At 36.2% G+C, this 17,810-nt stretch overlaps 1 protein-coding gene across 3 annotated transcripts; it reads left to right on the top strand.

Moving 5' to 3' along the window:
- Nucleotides 1-581: 581 nt before the first annotated feature.
- Nucleotides 582-17,387, top strand: LOC107672870 (neurocalcin-delta B-like). Of its 3 annotated transcripts, XM_016466248.1 has the most exons (5): nucleotides 582-764; nucleotides 9,373-9,465; nucleotides 11,867-12,263; nucleotides 14,095-14,200; nucleotides 15,260-17,387. In XM_016466248.1, the coding sequence occupies exons 3-5, from the start codon at nucleotides 11,886-11,888 to the stop codon at nucleotides 15,352-15,354; spliced, it is 579 nt and encodes a 192-aa protein (XP_016321734.1). In that variant the 5' UTR covers nucleotides 582-764; nucleotides 9,373-9,465; nucleotides 11,867-11,885; the 3' UTR covers nucleotides 15,355-17,387. The 3 variants fall into 3 exon arrangements, with proteins under 3 accessions (XP_016321734.1, XP_016321733.1, XP_016321735.1); XM_016466247.1 differs by lacking the exon at nucleotides 9,373-9,465 and having other exon boundaries at nucleotides 583-764; XM_016466249.1 differs by lacking the exons at nucleotides 582-764; nucleotides 9,373-9,465 and adding an exon at nucleotides 2,707-2,880.
- The last annotated feature ends 423 nt before the right edge of the window (nucleotides 17,388-17,810 follow it).

The raw sequence follows: 17,810 nt of genomic DNA, 5'->3' as shown, positions 1-17,810 counted from the left end.
TACTAAATTGTTTTAAGGTAAGTGGTTGCAAACAATTTATTTTAGCTCCATTTAAAAGAAAACATGTTGAACGACTGTCAACTAAATTTGTTTATTTAAATCTATCTAAAATAAATTGATTGCAACCACTTACCTATAAAAAAAAGTAGTAAATTCAATTAATAATTTTTTCAGTGTGTATATATATATATATATATATTTCCTTCATATTATTTTAATTTTATCTATATACACTGAAAAAAATTATACCAAATTTTATTAGGTAAGTGGTTGCAAATCATTTATTTTACCTACATTTAAAAAAATGTTTTTAAAAGTTAGTCAACTAAATTTGTTTATTTAAATGTATCTAAAATAAATAGATTGCAACCACTTGCCTTTAAAAAACATTTAGTAAATTCAGTGAATAATTTTTTTCAGTGTAGTTGTATTTTCTGACTTTTTAAGAAGTACTCGAGGAGTGACAGCAAGAGTCAATGCCAAGTTCTTGTTGTCAGGGCAACTGTGGCTCTCATAGGCTTTTCAGGCAGGTCATGTGACCAGCAGCTTTGACGTCACTGTGGGAGGCAGGTTGGTGCTCTGAACTAAGCTGCGGGTGAGTCTTGTGGAGTTTCTCGTTGGAGCTGCCGGTTGCATCGAAGCTTGTTCCTGATACCTGTGGCTGCATATCAGCACTGAGGCCACACAACGCCTCTTCCCTGCCGAGCTCTCCGGGTTATGGCCATCTAAAGTCTCACGGCACAGCACCAGAACAACCACCTGAGGTGAGTTCTGTCGTTTTTGTGCTGTTGTTTTGCTGTTTCTTCTTGCAGGTGAAGTCTGGTATATGCTGGCCGTGCACTGATGCACTGTCAGTGGACGTGAAATTGAAAAGAGGCAGCCCAGTTTTTCGGTATCCTGTGAGGTTTGGATGAAAGGAAGCAAGCTGTTGCTTGAACATGAACAGGATGCAACTATATGAACTGTTAGGATCTCTGTGTGGAGAATGAAGGTTCGGTTTTTTCCCTCCTTTATCCAACCTGGAACTGACAAGAGTGCTGGAAGGCGACTGACCTGAGTGGATTTCAGACCATTTGGCTTTGGATAAATCCTGGAACATAAGGCTTAGAGGAGGGACACTACACTCTAAAAAATGCTGGGTTAAATATAACCCAGCGCTGGGTTAAAAAGGGACAAACCCAGCTATTGGGTTGTTTTGACCCAGCGGTTGGGTTCAAACGACCCAGTGGTTGGGTTGGTTTGAACCCAACCGCTGGGTCAAAACAACCCAATAGCTGGGTTTGTCCCTTTTTAACCCAGCGCTGGGTTATATTTAACCCAGCATTTTTTAGAGTGTACCTGATTTCACAAGAGGAACATCTGATCACCTGAACAAGACCAGATCTGAGTTCTGAGCTACATTGCATGCACTTTAAAGTGCCATATAGACAGTAGTATATACTACAGTTTTTTTAGAGAGATAGCTTGGATACATACACTGGGGAAAGAATGGCGTAGAAGCAATTTTCACTCAGAAATTGCTTGTAAATTATACAATTAATTACAAAGAAATGACCAGCAACATTGAATTTGCATGCAGTTTTCAAGTCTGAAGTAGTGTTTTTTTCTTTGTAAAACATACTCTAATAATCTTAGTTTTATTTACAACTTTGAAAAAAAAAAAAACGTATTTACAGTGTAGTCGACAAATAATGTCCATGAACAACATTCTTCACATTTTTGAATCACCCTTCAGCTTTAAGTTTGAGTTCACTACAATAAGTAGACTAACATAAGCTCATCAATTCTAATTTAAAACACCTCAAAAATTTAGATTATGTCTGTGCAAACATTTGAATGTGTCACTTTATTTTAATGTCCAATTCTCGCTATTAACAAACCATTAACGACTTGCCTCAATAAACTCCTAATTTGCTGCTTATTAATAGTACGGTAGCTGTTAAGTTTAAGTATTGGGTAGGATTAGTCATGTAGAATATGGTCATGCAGAATATTTGCTTTATAAACACTAATAAACAGCCAATATGTTAACAATAGGCATGCTAAAGTTAATAGTGAGAATTGGTCCTAGTGCTGGGCGGTATACCGGTTCATACCGAATACCGGTGTTTATTTTTGTTATGATATGAATTTTTTAAATACCGCAATACATACATGGTCATGCATGAAAAAAGAAATACCGTCATGTACCGTGAAACCGGTATAATTTTGAAAAATACCGTGATATACATTTTTGGTCATACCGCCCACCACTAATTGGTCCCTATACTAAAGTGTTACCTTTTAATGCATGTGCAAAGTCACACTGCCGTTATAACAACTCTATTGTTTCAAAGTCACATGGATATGTGTGAAAGAGGAAATAAGCCTTTTGCTCTAAATGACTTAATTCTCATTATAGAGTGGTTGGTCACTAGTACACTGAAAAACAGAAGAGGAATCAGATAAAGTCAGTTGGGAACTCAGGTTAAGAAGAAAACTTGCTCTCAGAACACTTAAGAAAACATCTCAGGTTGCAGGAAGTTGTTGAGGTGCTTTTTTCCCCCCTTTTGCATTGTTGTGGCATGCATGTAGGTTACACGGTGACGTTAATGTTTTAGATCTGATGGGTTTTTGAGAAGACGCTTGGAAAGAAATGTGACAGTCTGCGGGGATGTGGAAACAGAGACGCTCGGCTTTGTGAGAGAGTTTAGTAGAGCGAAATAAAGAGAGATAGAGAAGGAAATGTAGAAAGGGAGAGGGGAGTGTCTGTTCAGAGAGTTTCCTGTGAAGAGCTGCCGACATACAGAGCTGATATAGAGAGGGAAGAGAGGAGGAGAGAAAGCTGGCGACTTACACAAGGTCCAACAGGTGAAACTGAAGTGCATCATTTACATCAAGGTGGGTCAGAAGGTGAATGTTTTTCTTGCTACTGTCAACTTTGGCTCTATTTGGCTTGTAGGACACTCTTTGTAAAGCTGCCTTGGAATCTATTCAATTCAAACAGTTTGTGGGTAGTTGACATGACATATCAGACAGTACACTGTTAAAAATAAAGGGTCCAAAAAGGAGTTTTCGTAGCAATTCCATTGAAGAATCATTTTGGAAAAGAACCTTTCAAAAAACCTTTCAGTGAACAGAAAGAACCATGTTTTCTTAGTGTGAAGAACATTTAAAAGTCTAAAGAATCTTTTTTTTTCCACTATAAAGAACCAGGAAATGGAATGGAAAGGTTCCAAGGATGTTAAAGGTTCTTCGAGGAATTATAGATGCCAAAAAAAAAGAACCTTTATTTTTAAGAGTTTAACAATAGTGTCATGTCATGTATTGTGATGTACTGTGCTTGATATAAAACTATTTTTAATAGTTTTAATTTTTAACTATTTTTATCTGTCTGTCTTCTGTTTGTGTATATAATATAATTATTATATCTTGATGTTAACAATCCAACAACATATTATTTGACATATTACGGAAATCTGAAGTATACTGTATATATCTATACCTTCTTGTTATAGGCTATCTTGATTTTGACCAAAATTAAATTAATTTAAAATAAAAATCAAGGACATATTATTTATGTATTAGATGTTTAAATCATGTAGACTGGTTGCAGTGATTGGGATCCGAGTGTTATGACCAATGCTGTCCATTAATGTCTTCTGTTTAAGAGTTAAATATGAAGCGTCCACTTCTCTGAGTTTCAGCTTTAATATAAAGGTGGTAAAAGCATGTACTGTGACTTGTCTCACTTATAAAATGCTTCATTAGATCCTGAGAACGTTTGAGTCTCAGTGGAGCATGATGGAGCATGTGAATGTGGCGGTGTTTGGATTGAATCTTATGAGGATTGTGTGTATTTTTAATGACACTGAGTGTACAGTTATTACTGTAATGTTCAGCTCAAGTACGTACATTCACAGTGACAGCAGCTGAGAACGGTAATGGCACTTTGTAATGAGCCGTGGTGTCGAGCGATCGTGATTTCACACTCGAGTTCCTCTACATTCAATTTGTGTGCATTGAGGCTGTAATGTAAAGGCATTTCCTGTTTGTGTTCATCATGTGAAGCCTCTATTGCTGTAATTGACCATGATTTCGAACTGTAAACGCTACGAAAAAATGTTTCCAAAAATAGGGGCTTTGCAAATATTTACACTAAGAGCATGTGCAGGAATTGTCGAGCACGGCTGGCGATGGCGTTCGATGCCGTTCTCACAGATGGATGGAGGATTGTGTCGAGGTCAAGCAAGGATAGTTTACAAGCAGTTAACAATTTTAGATTGATGGCTGGACGTTTACATTTGAACAAGACAAAAATGCTTTACGTCAAAAGTCTGGGTATTAATATAGAGTTGCTGTTTCTTCAGACAGGAAATATGGACCTTCAACGACCTCAGTACTGTCAGCCGAGAGTGGGTGATATTTATAACTACTTTCAAGTACATTCACTGAATTTTTCTCATACAAGCGAAACATTTAGGAGGTCACTTTCCTCTAGCTTTCGACTGCTTATACTTGCACAAATGTTAATCTCTTATTTAAAGTTCCATACATTAGTTTTGAAACCATTTAGTGAAGGCAAAGATCTCAGCAGAAGTCACAGCGAGAGAAAATGTCACCATTTTAGCCTGGGCCTGTAAATCCTCATATAACAATCACAGACTTTCTACATGCATGCAGATTTCCAGCTTATTTAAAAAACTTTTATACTTTTAATTATAAAGTACGGAGCCCCGCACATGGCATGCAGGAAAAAAATAGTAGGCTAAATCGTGCGCACGATTTACTATTTCGTTCCCTTGATTTATAAATCGTGCACACGATTTAAAAATCGAGAGAACGAATTAGTAAATTGTAAATTAGCAAATTTTCTTGCATGTCATGTGCGGGGCTCCGTAATAAAGGGTTAATTTTACAATGCATATTTTATTTCATATGTGCACTATTGGGCGGTCTGTAATGAATGTCTCAAAACATTTGTGATTTTGACTTTCCATTACCAGTGGAATCCAATGTGTAGGCTACAGTATACCTGCTGCATTCTTTATCACCAATACCTGGTATAAGATATTTAGTGGCCCTTACATAACAGACATGAGTCTATATTTATACCCTACTGCTTCAGATTAGCCCTGCAGAACCTTGGGTTAATCCTGCAGGTACAAAGACACACACAGAGAGAGAGAGATTGTGAGGGATAGCAGATTTGTTAGCTAGTTAGCTAAAGGACATTAAACGTGAAGTTAAAGGAAAGTTATAATTCATTATTTTCTTAATCAGCATTTTTGTTGTTTTCCAGTAAAAATATGTATAAACTCTTAAAACAAGATCAAAAGCTAAATGTATAGAGACTGTTTTAATAATTTATTTATTATTTGTTGTTTCATGCTAATATTTCATTATTTCCATAAGTTATTCTTAAGTTTACTTTTTAAAACCTGTGAAATCATATGTCCTAACACTGGAAACACAGTTGAAACCAAAACTAAATGTTTATAAATGAGACATAAATTGATATTGATGTGGCATGAGTTTGGTGATAGCATAGCACAGATGTCAAGTGCAGATTGAGGTGAAGAGTTGCCAGCAATGAGCCACAGAAACCGACAGTAGTGCAAGGGTTGGCGTACAGTTAATAGCTATGTGTGAGAGACATTAAATTCATAACTAAACATTAAGGTAACACTTTACTTGAAGGGGTGTGCATAAGACTGACATGACACCTTCATAATCATGACATGACACATGATTATGAAGGAGGTTTTATGCATGTTTATGACAACTGTCATTAAGTGTTATTCGCTCAGTTATGTCATTTTTAATGCAAATATGACATTATTTGACCTAACCCTAACCTAACCCTACCCCTACCCTTACCCCTAACCATAGCCCATAACAAAGACATCTCAAACAATGTCATCTTTGCATTAAAAATTACATAACTGAGTGAATGACACTTAATGACAGTTGTCATAAACATGCATAAAAACCTTCATATTCATGTCATGTGTCATGTCATGATTATGTAGGTGTCATGTCAGTCTTATGCACACCCCTTCAAGTAAAGTGTAACCAACATGAATCATTGATGCTGATTCATTTTCATATTGCACATGCTAGCTATTAACCAACGGTCTGCTTATGCTGACTTGATTTTTCCCCTTGATTATAATTTTAGCATACACTTATTGAACACAGCAGTGTAAATGCAGCGCTGTCGATGTCTGCTGATGTGAAGGAAATTTACGCATTGACTAATGTCACCAGATGTGCCCGTGATCACAGAAATGCTGTTCTTACACAGCGCTGTATGTTTATTTTGGTGAGCCTGGGAAAAAACAAGGAAACTATGAGAGCATTTGATGAGTTTTAATTTCGTAGCCCCCTCACGAACACAGCACTGCCAATTTCCACAGTCATAGTTCAGTTTCAGAGCTTGTGGTTTCATTTGGCCTCTGTGGTTTTGAAGGGTGGAGGAAATGGAGGGGAGGTATCAACTTTTCTATCACATGACCTGCACCTTCCTGTGCCTTGTTGCATCGTTTGTATGGCCACTCGAGTGAGAATATTCATTTATATCGTTTTGATGGCTCATGCTTCTGTAAGTCTGTCAACATGTCACATGCACAAGTCATTGGTTTGGTTGCTGAATGCATCAAAGGTGAAAATGAAAATAGCTGAGCTCTGATGCTCATCTTTGATTGATTTATTGACAGAGTTTGATTTCAGCTTGTATATATATATATATATATATGTATGTATGTATGTATGTATATACCTGTATATAGTTCAACTGGTTATTTTTAACCAGTCTCATCTTGTTTGATATTCTTGTTTGAGAAGTATTATTCTCTAAACATAGTTGTGCTGATGAAAACAGATTGTTTGGTGGGTGTGACGTGTCACCTGTCCTCGGGACATCAGTGTCTTGTGTCCACCTGTGTCTGTGGGCCGGCGTTATATAAGCGTGACGTCTCCGCAGGCCGATTGGAGGCTCTAAGAGTCTTAGGGTTAATTTGAGACAGAGATCTTTGAGCTGTTGACCCTGGAGTCCAAGAACATCAGAGATCTGCGTTATAAACACAGGCTAAGCTCAGGGGCGCAAGAACACGGCCCGTCCTGAGGAGGATCAGAAGTGATGTCACTGTCAGACCAAGAGACACGCCTCTGGACCAAACCCTGACATGAGCATTCAACTTTAGGCAATGTGGTGACTTTAACTTCAGATAATGTATTTTGTTTATTTTTCTTCCAAAAGAAACATCCTATCATTTGATGCATCCATAAGTCCTATTGTTGAAGGCACGTTTTTAATACAAAGTCGCTTCAAATGCGACTGTTTTGTGCTTCACTAACAGTGAGATTAGACTGTGTTACCATGACAACGGGTGGAACGTAACACAAATGCTGCTTATCCATTAAGCAATTAAACTCTGATTGATCACAATGCTTTTATCCACAGGGGCGGCACAAAAGTCTGCTGTGGACAAATTGCTCTGATGTGCTTTGGTGCTCAGACTGGATGGGTGTAGGAAGTGTGTGTGTGTGTGTGTGTGTGTGTGTGCATGTTTATGTGGTTTATGAGGACACAAATTTGTATAATAACATGGGTATGACATAGGTATTACAACAAGAAGGTGATTTATGAGGACATTTTCAGTGTCCCCGTTATTCAAAAGGCTTATAAATAATTCAGAATAATTTTTTTTTTAAATCTAAAAATGCACAAAGTTTCCTGTGAGGGGTAGGTTTAGGGGTAGGGTTGGTGTAGGGCAATAGAAAATACGGTTTGTACAGTATAAAAACCATTACGCCTATGGAGAGTCCCCATAAACCACAAAAACAAACCTGTGTGTGTGTGTGTGTGTGCGTGCGTGCCACACCTGTGTGTGTGTGTGTGTGTGTGTGTGTGTGTGTGTGTGTGTGTGTGTGTGTGTGTGTGTGTGGAGGTGTTGGTTTGTAGAGAGGGGCTACAGCGGTCAGCAGGGGCTTTTTAGTTCATATGAGGATGAGCACTGGGCTTGATCAGGCCTCAGAGGATCATGGGAGAATACAGCAATTGTTCAGAGAACAGTTATAGGTGTTCAACATAAATGGTCTAATGGTGTGCCCATGTTTTAGCAGAGAAACAATTAGATGGTGAACACAGGACATTTTGTTTAGAGAAACTGATATTTCAATGAATTAGAAAAATAACAAGCATTGACAAAGCAACATCTGAGCAATACAATTTAGGTTCCCATGCATGGCCATATAATTCAATGTTTTATTTTAACTTTTTTTTTTAAATATACACTACTGTACACTACTTTTTTCTTTTTTTCTTTATTTGTTTATTTTTTTATTCTTTTTGAAAATAGTATATTATGCTCGGGAAGGATGTATTTATTTCATCAATATTATTATAATTTAAATGATTTAAAAATAACTGTTTTCTATTGTAATATATTTTAAAATGTAATGTATTCCTGTGATGTAAAGCTGAATGTTCAGCATCATTACTCCAGTCTTCAGTGTCACGTGATCCTTCAGAAATCATTCTAATATGCTGATTTGCTACTCAAGAAACATTTCTGATTATTATCAATGTTTAGAACAGTTGTGCTGCTTCATATTTTTTTCATATATTTTGATATAGCTATAAAACATTCAAAATAACAGCATTTATTTGAAATCGAATTGTCTTGTAACATTATTAATGTCTTTACTGTTACTTTTGATCTAAATAATAGGCTACTTATTTACTGAATAAAAGTATGAATGGGAGAAAACTGCCTGAACACCAAACTTTGAAACAGCAGTGTTTAATCATGTAAGGGGCCAATCAAAATGAATGACAAGCTAAGGTCATTATTTTTAGTTATATTATTTACATATGTGACCCTGGAGCACAGGACCAGTCATAATACAGGTATATTTGTAGCAATATTGTATGGGTCAAAATTATCCAGTTTTCTTTCATGCCAAAAATCATTAGGATATTAAGTAAAGATCATGTTCCATGAAGATATTTTGTAAATTTCCTACCGTAAATATATCAAAACTTAACTTTTGATTAGTAATATGCATTGCTAAGGACGTTTTATCAATATTTTGATTTTTTTTTTTTTTTTACCCTCAGATTTCAGATTTTCAAATAGTTGTATCTCGGCCAAATATTGTCCGATCCTAACAGACCATACATCAATGGAAAGCTTCTTTATTCAGGTTTCAGATGATGTATAAATCTCAATTTCAAAAAATTGACCTTTAGGACTGGTTTTGTGCTCCAGGGTCACATATTTTCTTACATACAGTACATTTCCAAAAGTGGAAAGAACACTTTCTGACTGGTATGATTAATAACTTCACAACTAGTTGGCTGACATTTATTTCCCTAATTAATTCCAGCATCAAAGCAGTTTCACCGTTTCTGACTGACAGTTTCCTACAAGCACATACTGACAGTGAAAGAGAAACAGATGTGGCACGGATAACGGAAATGTGAGCTGAACTTTAAAGATTTTTTTATATATGTATCTTTTTTTTCTTCTTTTTATTATTTGACTCCTTTCACATCATTTTGTTAAATAAGACATAAATAAGCACGCTGTATAAATAGCGTGGAGCTGGATGTACACATGCGCTATGTGAGGAGCAGTGAAAGGCAAACTGATGGACTGCTTCCTGTTTACAAGAGGAGGTTCAGTTTCTCCATTTCTTAATCTCCCCAATGTAATTTTTTTGTCCCCCTTCACTTTCAGTGGATATGGATGAGAATAAAGAGTCATTATAACATTTGTCTATATTTATAATGCATATAAAAATGACTTTTATTATGAATATTTAATGCGATTTTTATATGTTAATATAGACATTGTTCCGAATACAACTACAAAACTTTATTTTATCATTTTTTTTAATATCATAGGGATTTTTTCCAGCTTCTCCTTGCTGTATTAAAATCAACCAGGAAAAGCACCCATTTTATAGAATTACCTTAAAATACACTGTACAAAAAATTCCGTTAAATTTACGGTAAATAACCGGCAGCTGTGGTTGCTGGAATTTTACCGTAAAAAATACGGTAGCAACGTTTTAGGTTTTACGATTTTCATTTAACAGGTTTTTACTGTAGCATTTTTACAGTCTTTTACCGTTAAATTCACGGTCATTTTTTACAGTGTATGCTCTCAAGATCATATGTGTGTAGGGCTGCAAGCACGTGGGGTTTTATGAGAGATTTGCATCAGGAAATGATCTGGGTGCAGCTGCACACACACACACACACACACACTGCAGCAGGTGAGAGCATCACTGCGGTCTACCAATGGAAAGTTCAGACATTTTAGATACATGGCAGATATGTGTGCTTTGCATTCATAATAGTACGTTCAGAGCGAGGGACTCGTCCCGTCAGGGTTTAGGCATTGTGTATGTTTACTGAAGCGCTCACGAGACTTAACCGAGAATGTTGTCATTGTCTCCAAAAAAATCCAAAAGGAACTGACTCAAATGAGAAAGCTGTTGATATAAAGTGACAGTACACTCAAAAAAAAATGTTGTAGGATTATGTGGGATGTATGTAGGATTTACTTTGAAACTATTTTCACCCAGAAATTGCTAGTACATTTCAAAAATGATTACAAAGAAATGACATACTGTGAAATTTTGAAGTAGAAAGACTGAAATAGTATTTTCATGCCAATAATCTTTGTTTTATTTACAACTTAAAAATGTACAGTGTATAGAGCTATAAAATGTATGTGGACAGAATCGGATCAGATCATTGATCTTAGAACAAAATGTTAAGAAATATTTAAGTTTGTTTGAGTTTTAATGGCAGACTGTGGTATCGTGGCAAATCTGAGAAAAGCAAAGATTGTTGAAATCAGTTCTGAGTCTGAATGTTGAGATCTCTTTCACATGTGAGATTACTGGGGGGTTTTCTCATGATAAAAATCTGTGGAAGTGGAGATTTAAGAAAAAGTCTCCATTTAAGCTTTCCACTTAATTTCACTGAGGTCTAGGAGAAACAGTTTAGATATTTAAAGAGATCTCAGTAACACTTTACTTAAAGCCTTTATGTATAATGCATTATAAAGGGTTATTTACGGCTATAATGCATTATAATTATTCATAATGTGCATTGTTATACATTATATATTTTTGTAAATAATTATAACCGCATTTAAAATGCATAGTGTAACAAAGAATTTAATTATGGTTACAGTTATTCATGAGAGTGTACAATGCATTATAAGGTGCATTTCAAGGCATTAAAACTACTTTTATAATGCATTATACATAAAAGGCTTTAAGTAAAGTGTTACCGAGACCTCTTTTGCCATTTTCTTTCCTCTACAGTCAGTGGTCCTAAACCGGGGCCCACTAGGGGGCCTTAGCAAACTTATAAGCGAGCTTTAAGATGACTTAAGACAAAATAAGTACTAAAATGAGCTACTAAAAATCCATATAGTTCTTATTTTATTTCACCACCTCAACACCCATTTTTTCTGAAGAAACAGGGTTCCCACAATCTTGGATATGTAAGGTAGCCTAATTTTAAAAGTTTGATTTCTAGACATGGACTTGGCTTTGAAAAATGTACTTAAGACTATTAAAATGTTGACTTCTTAGTAGAAAGTAAAAAATGGTAGTAAAAGTAGTAAAAAAAATGTTTCTTTGTTCACCGAAAGCTTCTTTTGGGAAACTCAAATGAACGGATGAATTTTTAAGAGCGTGTAGGTTGTTTCTTTGCTATGAATTCTGTTTTTAATCTTGCATTAAATGTGATCAAGTTAAACCTATTTCATATTTACTAATGGTGAGTTAAAATGAGAGTAGGCTATTTACTGTACTTACTGTGAGACCCTTAACTAACAGTTCTTCTCTTCTTCTCTAGTTGAAACCACACCATCAGCATGGGAAAGCAGAACAGCAAGCTCCGTCCCGAGGTGATACAGGACCTGTTGGAAAACTCAGACTTCACTGAGCATGAGATCCAAGAGTGGTACAAGGGCTTCCTGCGGGACTGTCCCAGTGGCGTGCTCAGCATGGAGGAATTCAAGAAGATCTACGGCAACTTCTTCCCTTATGGAGACGCGTCAAAGTTTGCGGAGCACGTCTTCCGAACCTTTGACGCCAATGGAGACGGAACAATAGATTTCAGAGAGTTCATCATCGCCCTGAGCGTCACGTCACGCGGCCGTTTAGACCAGAAGCTGAAGTGGGCCTTCAGTATGTACGATCTGGATGGCAACGGATACATAAGCAAGGCGGAAATGCTGGAGATTGTACAGGTGTGTGAGTGTGACTCTCTCGGTTGAAGCACAAATATATGTTATACAATAGGTTAGGGGGGTTGTTTATTATTCATGCAACAATACATATTAATGTTCTAGTTTTCATTAATAACCATTGCTATATAGATGATAACTTTGTCTAGCGCTCTTATGAATGATTTTAGCATGCCTTTGTGAAAATTTAACTACTATCCACTTTTTCCTACGCCCCATGACATTTGAGCAAATTATGGGAGTAACTTCCGTTTACACCGACTGTAAACAATCAGCAAATGGTTCGCTCTATGAATGCAATAACAAGCATTTTCATTAAAAGTGTAAAAGCATTAACAAATTACTTTCAACATACCATGAGTAACTCCCAAAGATCCTCCTTCTATCCGCAGCAATATTAAGGATGTGTTAAATGTCATTATAGTAATATATGTCTATATATCGTGGCAATTACATTTCATAGCATCCGTGTGAAAACAAACCAGGAAAGAGACATGAGGATTTGGGGATGAAAAAGATGAAAGATTCTTGGTGCATTCCAGGGAATCATTCATGGATTATATCGTAAATTAAATTGGGAGAGCAGACCACAAACGCACAGTATATGTTGTCTTTTTTCATTTACTTACAGCGGAATGCAAAAGTACAGAAGAGGATTAGGGCCGAGCAATAATAAAAAAAATAAAACCATCTCGAGATTAAAGTCATTATAATGCGAGATTAAACTCGTTAAATTGCGAGAATAAAGTCTAAATTATATGTTGGGAATAAACATTCGACTGTTATATTGTTTTGACTTTTTTCCTTGAAATTTAACAAGTTTTTGCTCGAAACACAATGACTTTATTCTCGAAATGTAATCACCTGAAATGATATCGCTATCAATCAACCAGTGTACAAAAACACATTTCTTTTGACTTCACAGAGAAGATATTTCCAACCTTATAGTGTATATTAATATATTTCAGTGAATAATATGGCAAATCAATACTATCAAAATGCTTCCAGGAAATGTCTGGTTTTAGGATTGTGCCTTATTATCGTGTTTTTAGGCCAGAAAATGATCAGTTTTCAGTTGCGCATGATGTTGTGCTCAATTAGGGAGAGTTGAGTGCAGCAGGCAATTACCTTTTGCTCGTATTTAGGTACATTTCACGCTGTTGAAGCAATTGGTGCACTCTCTGAATCTGACAGCTGAGTGCAAGCAAATGGCTGTAATTTTCTTTTCAGTTCATTCAATTCTCTGGGAAAAATGGTTGCTATGGTTACTTTGAAAAAGTTAGGAAGTGACAGCTCCAATTCTAAATCATACCCAGAGTCCTCTAATTCTCTCTAATAAGATTTACTGCCTGCTTAGACCTTGACGGCATCTTAGCTGCACTCCCAAACCAAAAGATTGCAATTCTAAACCAGAATTCTAAAACCCAACTGCTAGAAGATTCTAAAGCAGCACTGCATGCATTATTTCCCAATCCCAGAATGCACTGCAATGAGTTCAGAATCATCCAAGATTACAGAATATTCCATCATGGAATAAAAAGGCCATTTTAAATGTAGCTATGCTAGTTAAAGTACTGTTGTTAGCTTAGCGACATGCTAAAGCCAAATGAAATAAACCGAGAGTCGAATCTCTTGTTCGCAAGCTCACAGCAACAGGGAGGACACTTAGTGGTTTGCTGCCTTTGTAGGCAGCAGTAAACAACAAGGAAGCTCACTAGGTTGTGGAACAGAGATTCTGTCTTGTTCTGTATGAGTAGAATTTTTCACTTGTTGAACAACATCATGTTTTTTGTGAGGTAATACCTTTTCTAAAGCTGAAACCTGTCTTCCTCAGGCCATCTATAAGATGGTTTCTTCAGTGATGAAGATGCCAGAGGACGAGTCCACACCTGAGAAACGCACGGATAAGATCTTCCGCCAGATGGACACAAATCGTGATGGTGAGCTTCCTATACTCTTGTGAAAAAGAAGTGTGCTTAATTGTATAGAATGTGCACAAAGTTTTTTTTGTTTTTTTTACTGTTCTTGCAGATCATTTAATATTAATACAATAAAAGCTCACTTAAGTGTACTTAGACACTTTCATGTTTTTAACACTCTCGAATAATCTTTTAAAAAGTGCACTTTGTAATAATGTCAAATTAAAAGTTTTACTTTTAAAATATGTTTTAAAGAAACACACTTATTTTGATGTGTTGACTAGCATACTAAAGTACATATAAATTACTTGACTATAATTTTCACTGTAGTGAGTTATTTGATATAATTACATTTAAGGTTTATATACAGTATTGTAAATGCACTATATTGCGAATTCATCATTCCATGTGTTTAATTACATCTATATTTTTGTACAACACACAGATATGCCAACGCTATCTCACGACCAATTCGTACATATTTTACGAGGTGGCAAATTTGTACGACCTCACTAGTACGATTTTGTACGATTTGTCTGCACCCCAGTGACGGGTAGGTTTAGGGGCGGGGTTAGGTGTACAAATTCATACGAATTGTGCAACTCGTAAAAGACGTACGATTTAGCAAAAATCGTATGAATTTGTACGAGTGAGGTTGTACGAATTAGCCACCTCGTAAAATATGTACGAACTGCCGTGAGATCGTGCAATATGCCAGTACCATATTTCTAAGACAATAAAATTAATTATGAAATGATATAAATATGTACTTAAGCCCTATATAAGTGGGTCAGAAAGCACTCTAAAGTTCAACTAATTGCATTTAATATAAATTTAAACTATAATACTTTTCATTTAATTGATGCTATTAAATGTTACAAAATAATAAGTACTCTTTTTAAAAGTATGTTAAAGTGTACTTCTACAAGGATAATTATATTGACATTTAAGTTTAAGAGGCCTCCTAAATGTTAGCATTTCGCGAAAATAACTGCTTTAAATATGAAAGTGCTTTCAAATGGCTAATCCATGCTAATCGACCAAATTTTTGACCTTTGAAAACCCTGTGTTGCCCCTCAGGTAAGCTGTCACTCGAAGAGTTTGTGGAGGGTGCAAAGAGCGACCCGTCCATCGTGCGACTGTTGCAGTGCGACCCCAGCACTGCGGGACAGTGAATCAGCAGTCACAACCTCTCTTCCGCAAGTCTTTCTGTGTTCGCTTTCCTTCAAATATCAGCAGAGCATGGACTCCAAAACCACAGCCCTATCTCAGTGTCTGTGGGTTTCCCGCTGAACACCACGCATGAGAAATTTATTTCCCCACAGACACAGATCAGGTAACGGTGAGAACCGGACATACAGAGATCAAACACAAGAAGCTTGTGTTCATGCGTCTCTCTGTATTTTGAATTCCTCATATAAGGCTTTTTGCGATTTAACACAACAGGCAGTGATGCAAGTGACATCACATCCTGTTGTAAGCTTTTGGTACTGAAATAAAACCCCTTCGAAAAGAGCTTTAAATAATAACAGAGAGGGAGTCAAAGCTAAATTTTCCAAGTGTGCAAAATGCACCAGATAATGTGACACTTTGTCAAACTTTCGAAACAGCAAAATATAGCTTATTTAAGAATTTAATCAATTAAATCATTTTACACAAACAAATGTCATTCCTAGTGTTCCTAGTATTTCAGTTCCATTCAGTACAAACATCTATTTAAAAGAGAGTCACTTGGGCGACATATCAGTTTTTTTACTTGAATTTTTTCTCTTGCATTATGATTTTAGAGCTTGTGATAGAAAAGGGCGGATGGGGTCGAGTTTTATCGTGATGGTGCTCCTTTAATGAGCATCAGGAGAAATAAAAATAATAATAATAATTCTTTAAAAAAAAAAACTTTTTTAAACATTAATACTCACTGCATAGGACTGACAGTAAGCAAAACGTTGGACAATATCATAAAACAAATAAATATTTTCATAGGGACAACAATAATATTGATCTTGCTGCTTCAAAAGAGAAGAAACATTAAAAAGTATTAAACAAAAAAAAATTGTAGATATATAATGTATGGTTTAACGTGATGGCTAAGTGAGAATTTATCACACCACAAAAAAAAAAAAAATGTTTGAAACTGCTGTTATTATTGAAATATGACATTTTCTTTTGTTTCAAATAATCATTTGTGCAGTAAAAGCATATGTATGTAGGACAGTGAACAGCAAAGACCTTGCCACATGCATTTACTGCCAGACACCAGCCGACACATTCACCTCAAGCTTTCCAGACACTTTCTACTCTATCCACACCTCGATTCAGTCAATCTCCTGCCCACACCATCGGCTGTGAACAAATACTACAGGTTAGCACGAGCGCCTAGTTCAAGTACTATTCATATTTGACTGAATCTTGGCCTTAGTATTCGGTTAAGCTCTTTATTTTTGTATCCGGCTCAAATCATTTTGCACGTTGTACACCTCAAACTGAATGTATTCTCTGCATCTACTGGGACATTCTGTACATTTCAGGATGAATATGTGTGTGTATGTGGTGTGTATGTGATGCTTTTTGAGTACTTGTGTGTTTATCCAGTGTTTGTCTATGCATACTGTACGTTTCATCAGTGTGCAGTCAGTGACATGACAACTGGAGTGTAAAATATTAATGTGTAAGAATATTTTTACACAACCTCAGGGTTTTAAATGCAAGGGACTGTGTAAATGGATGGCATATGCTTTTTATCTATAGTCCATTTATAAATGCACAAACACTCGCTCACATGCAAACCACATCCTATCTGAGGGATCACATGTAAAGATGGATAGCCATCGGAAACTCTCTGCGGTTTCTGTGAAGTCGAGGTTTGTAATGATCAAACTTTCCTCAGCCACATGCTGATAAGAACAGCTCACGAAGGAGCTTGAATTCAAAACGGATCATTTATGTTTGTAGGTTCTCCTTTGTAAAAACTATTTAGCATCTGGCATTTCATTTCTAAACCACAGAAGACAGCAACATGTGGTCAAGTGCCAAACACCGATTAATATATATGGCAAAACAAACAGTGTTCTATCAGCTGTACAACTGTTATCTAACTGAATGTTTGTCGTCATCATTTTGTAGATTTTATATGGTAACCTGTACATTGTGTGAGTGTAGATATTATGAACGCAGGCATCTGTTTTGGTTATATCATAAATAAAAATCTTAAGAAAGAAAAATGTTTTGGTGTCTGATGAGTCAGTGACATGACAACTGGAGTGTAAAATATTAATGTGTAAGAATATTTTTACACAACCTCAGGGTTTTAAATGCAAGGGACTGTGTAAATGGATGGCATATGCTTTTTATCTATAGTCCATTTATAAATGCACAAACACTCGCTCACATGCAAACCACATCCTATCTGAGGGATCACATGTAAAGATGGATAGCCATCGGAAACTCTCTGCGGTTTCTGTGAAGTCGAGGTTTGTAATGATCAAACTTTCCTCAGCCACATGCTGATAAGAACAGCTCACGAAGGAGCTTGAATTCAAAACGGATCATTTATGTTTGTAGGTTCTCCTTTGTAAAAACTATTTAGCATCTGGCATTTCATTTCTAAACCACAGAAGACAGCAACATGTGG

Source organism: Sinocyclocheilus anshuiensis, unplaced genomic scaffold, assembly GCF_001515605.1.
Source record: "Sinocyclocheilus anshuiensis isolate Anshui unplaced genomic scaffold, SAMN03320099.WGS_v1.1 scaffold132, whole genome shotgun sequence".
Lineage (NCBI taxonomy): Eukaryota > Metazoa > Chordata > Actinopteri > Cypriniformes > Cyprinidae > Sinocyclocheilus > Sinocyclocheilus anshuiensis.
This window is presented reverse-complemented; position numbering and strand designations above follow the sequence as displayed.

Bases quoted from the DNA above. Each gene is read 5' to 3' on its own strand.
- LOC107672870 (XM_016466248.1), top strand. From the start codon at position 11,886: ATGGGAAAGCAGAACAGCAAGCTCCGTCCCGAGGTGATACAGGACCTG. The intron at 12,264-14,094 runs GTGTGTGAGTGT...TGTCTTCCTCAG, and splicing joins AAATGCTGGAGATTGTACAG to GCCATCTATAAGATGGTTTC. The intron at 14,201-15,259 runs GTGAGCTTCCTA...GTTGCCCCTCAG, and splicing joins GATGGACACAAATCGTGATG to GTAAGCTGTCACTCGAAGAG.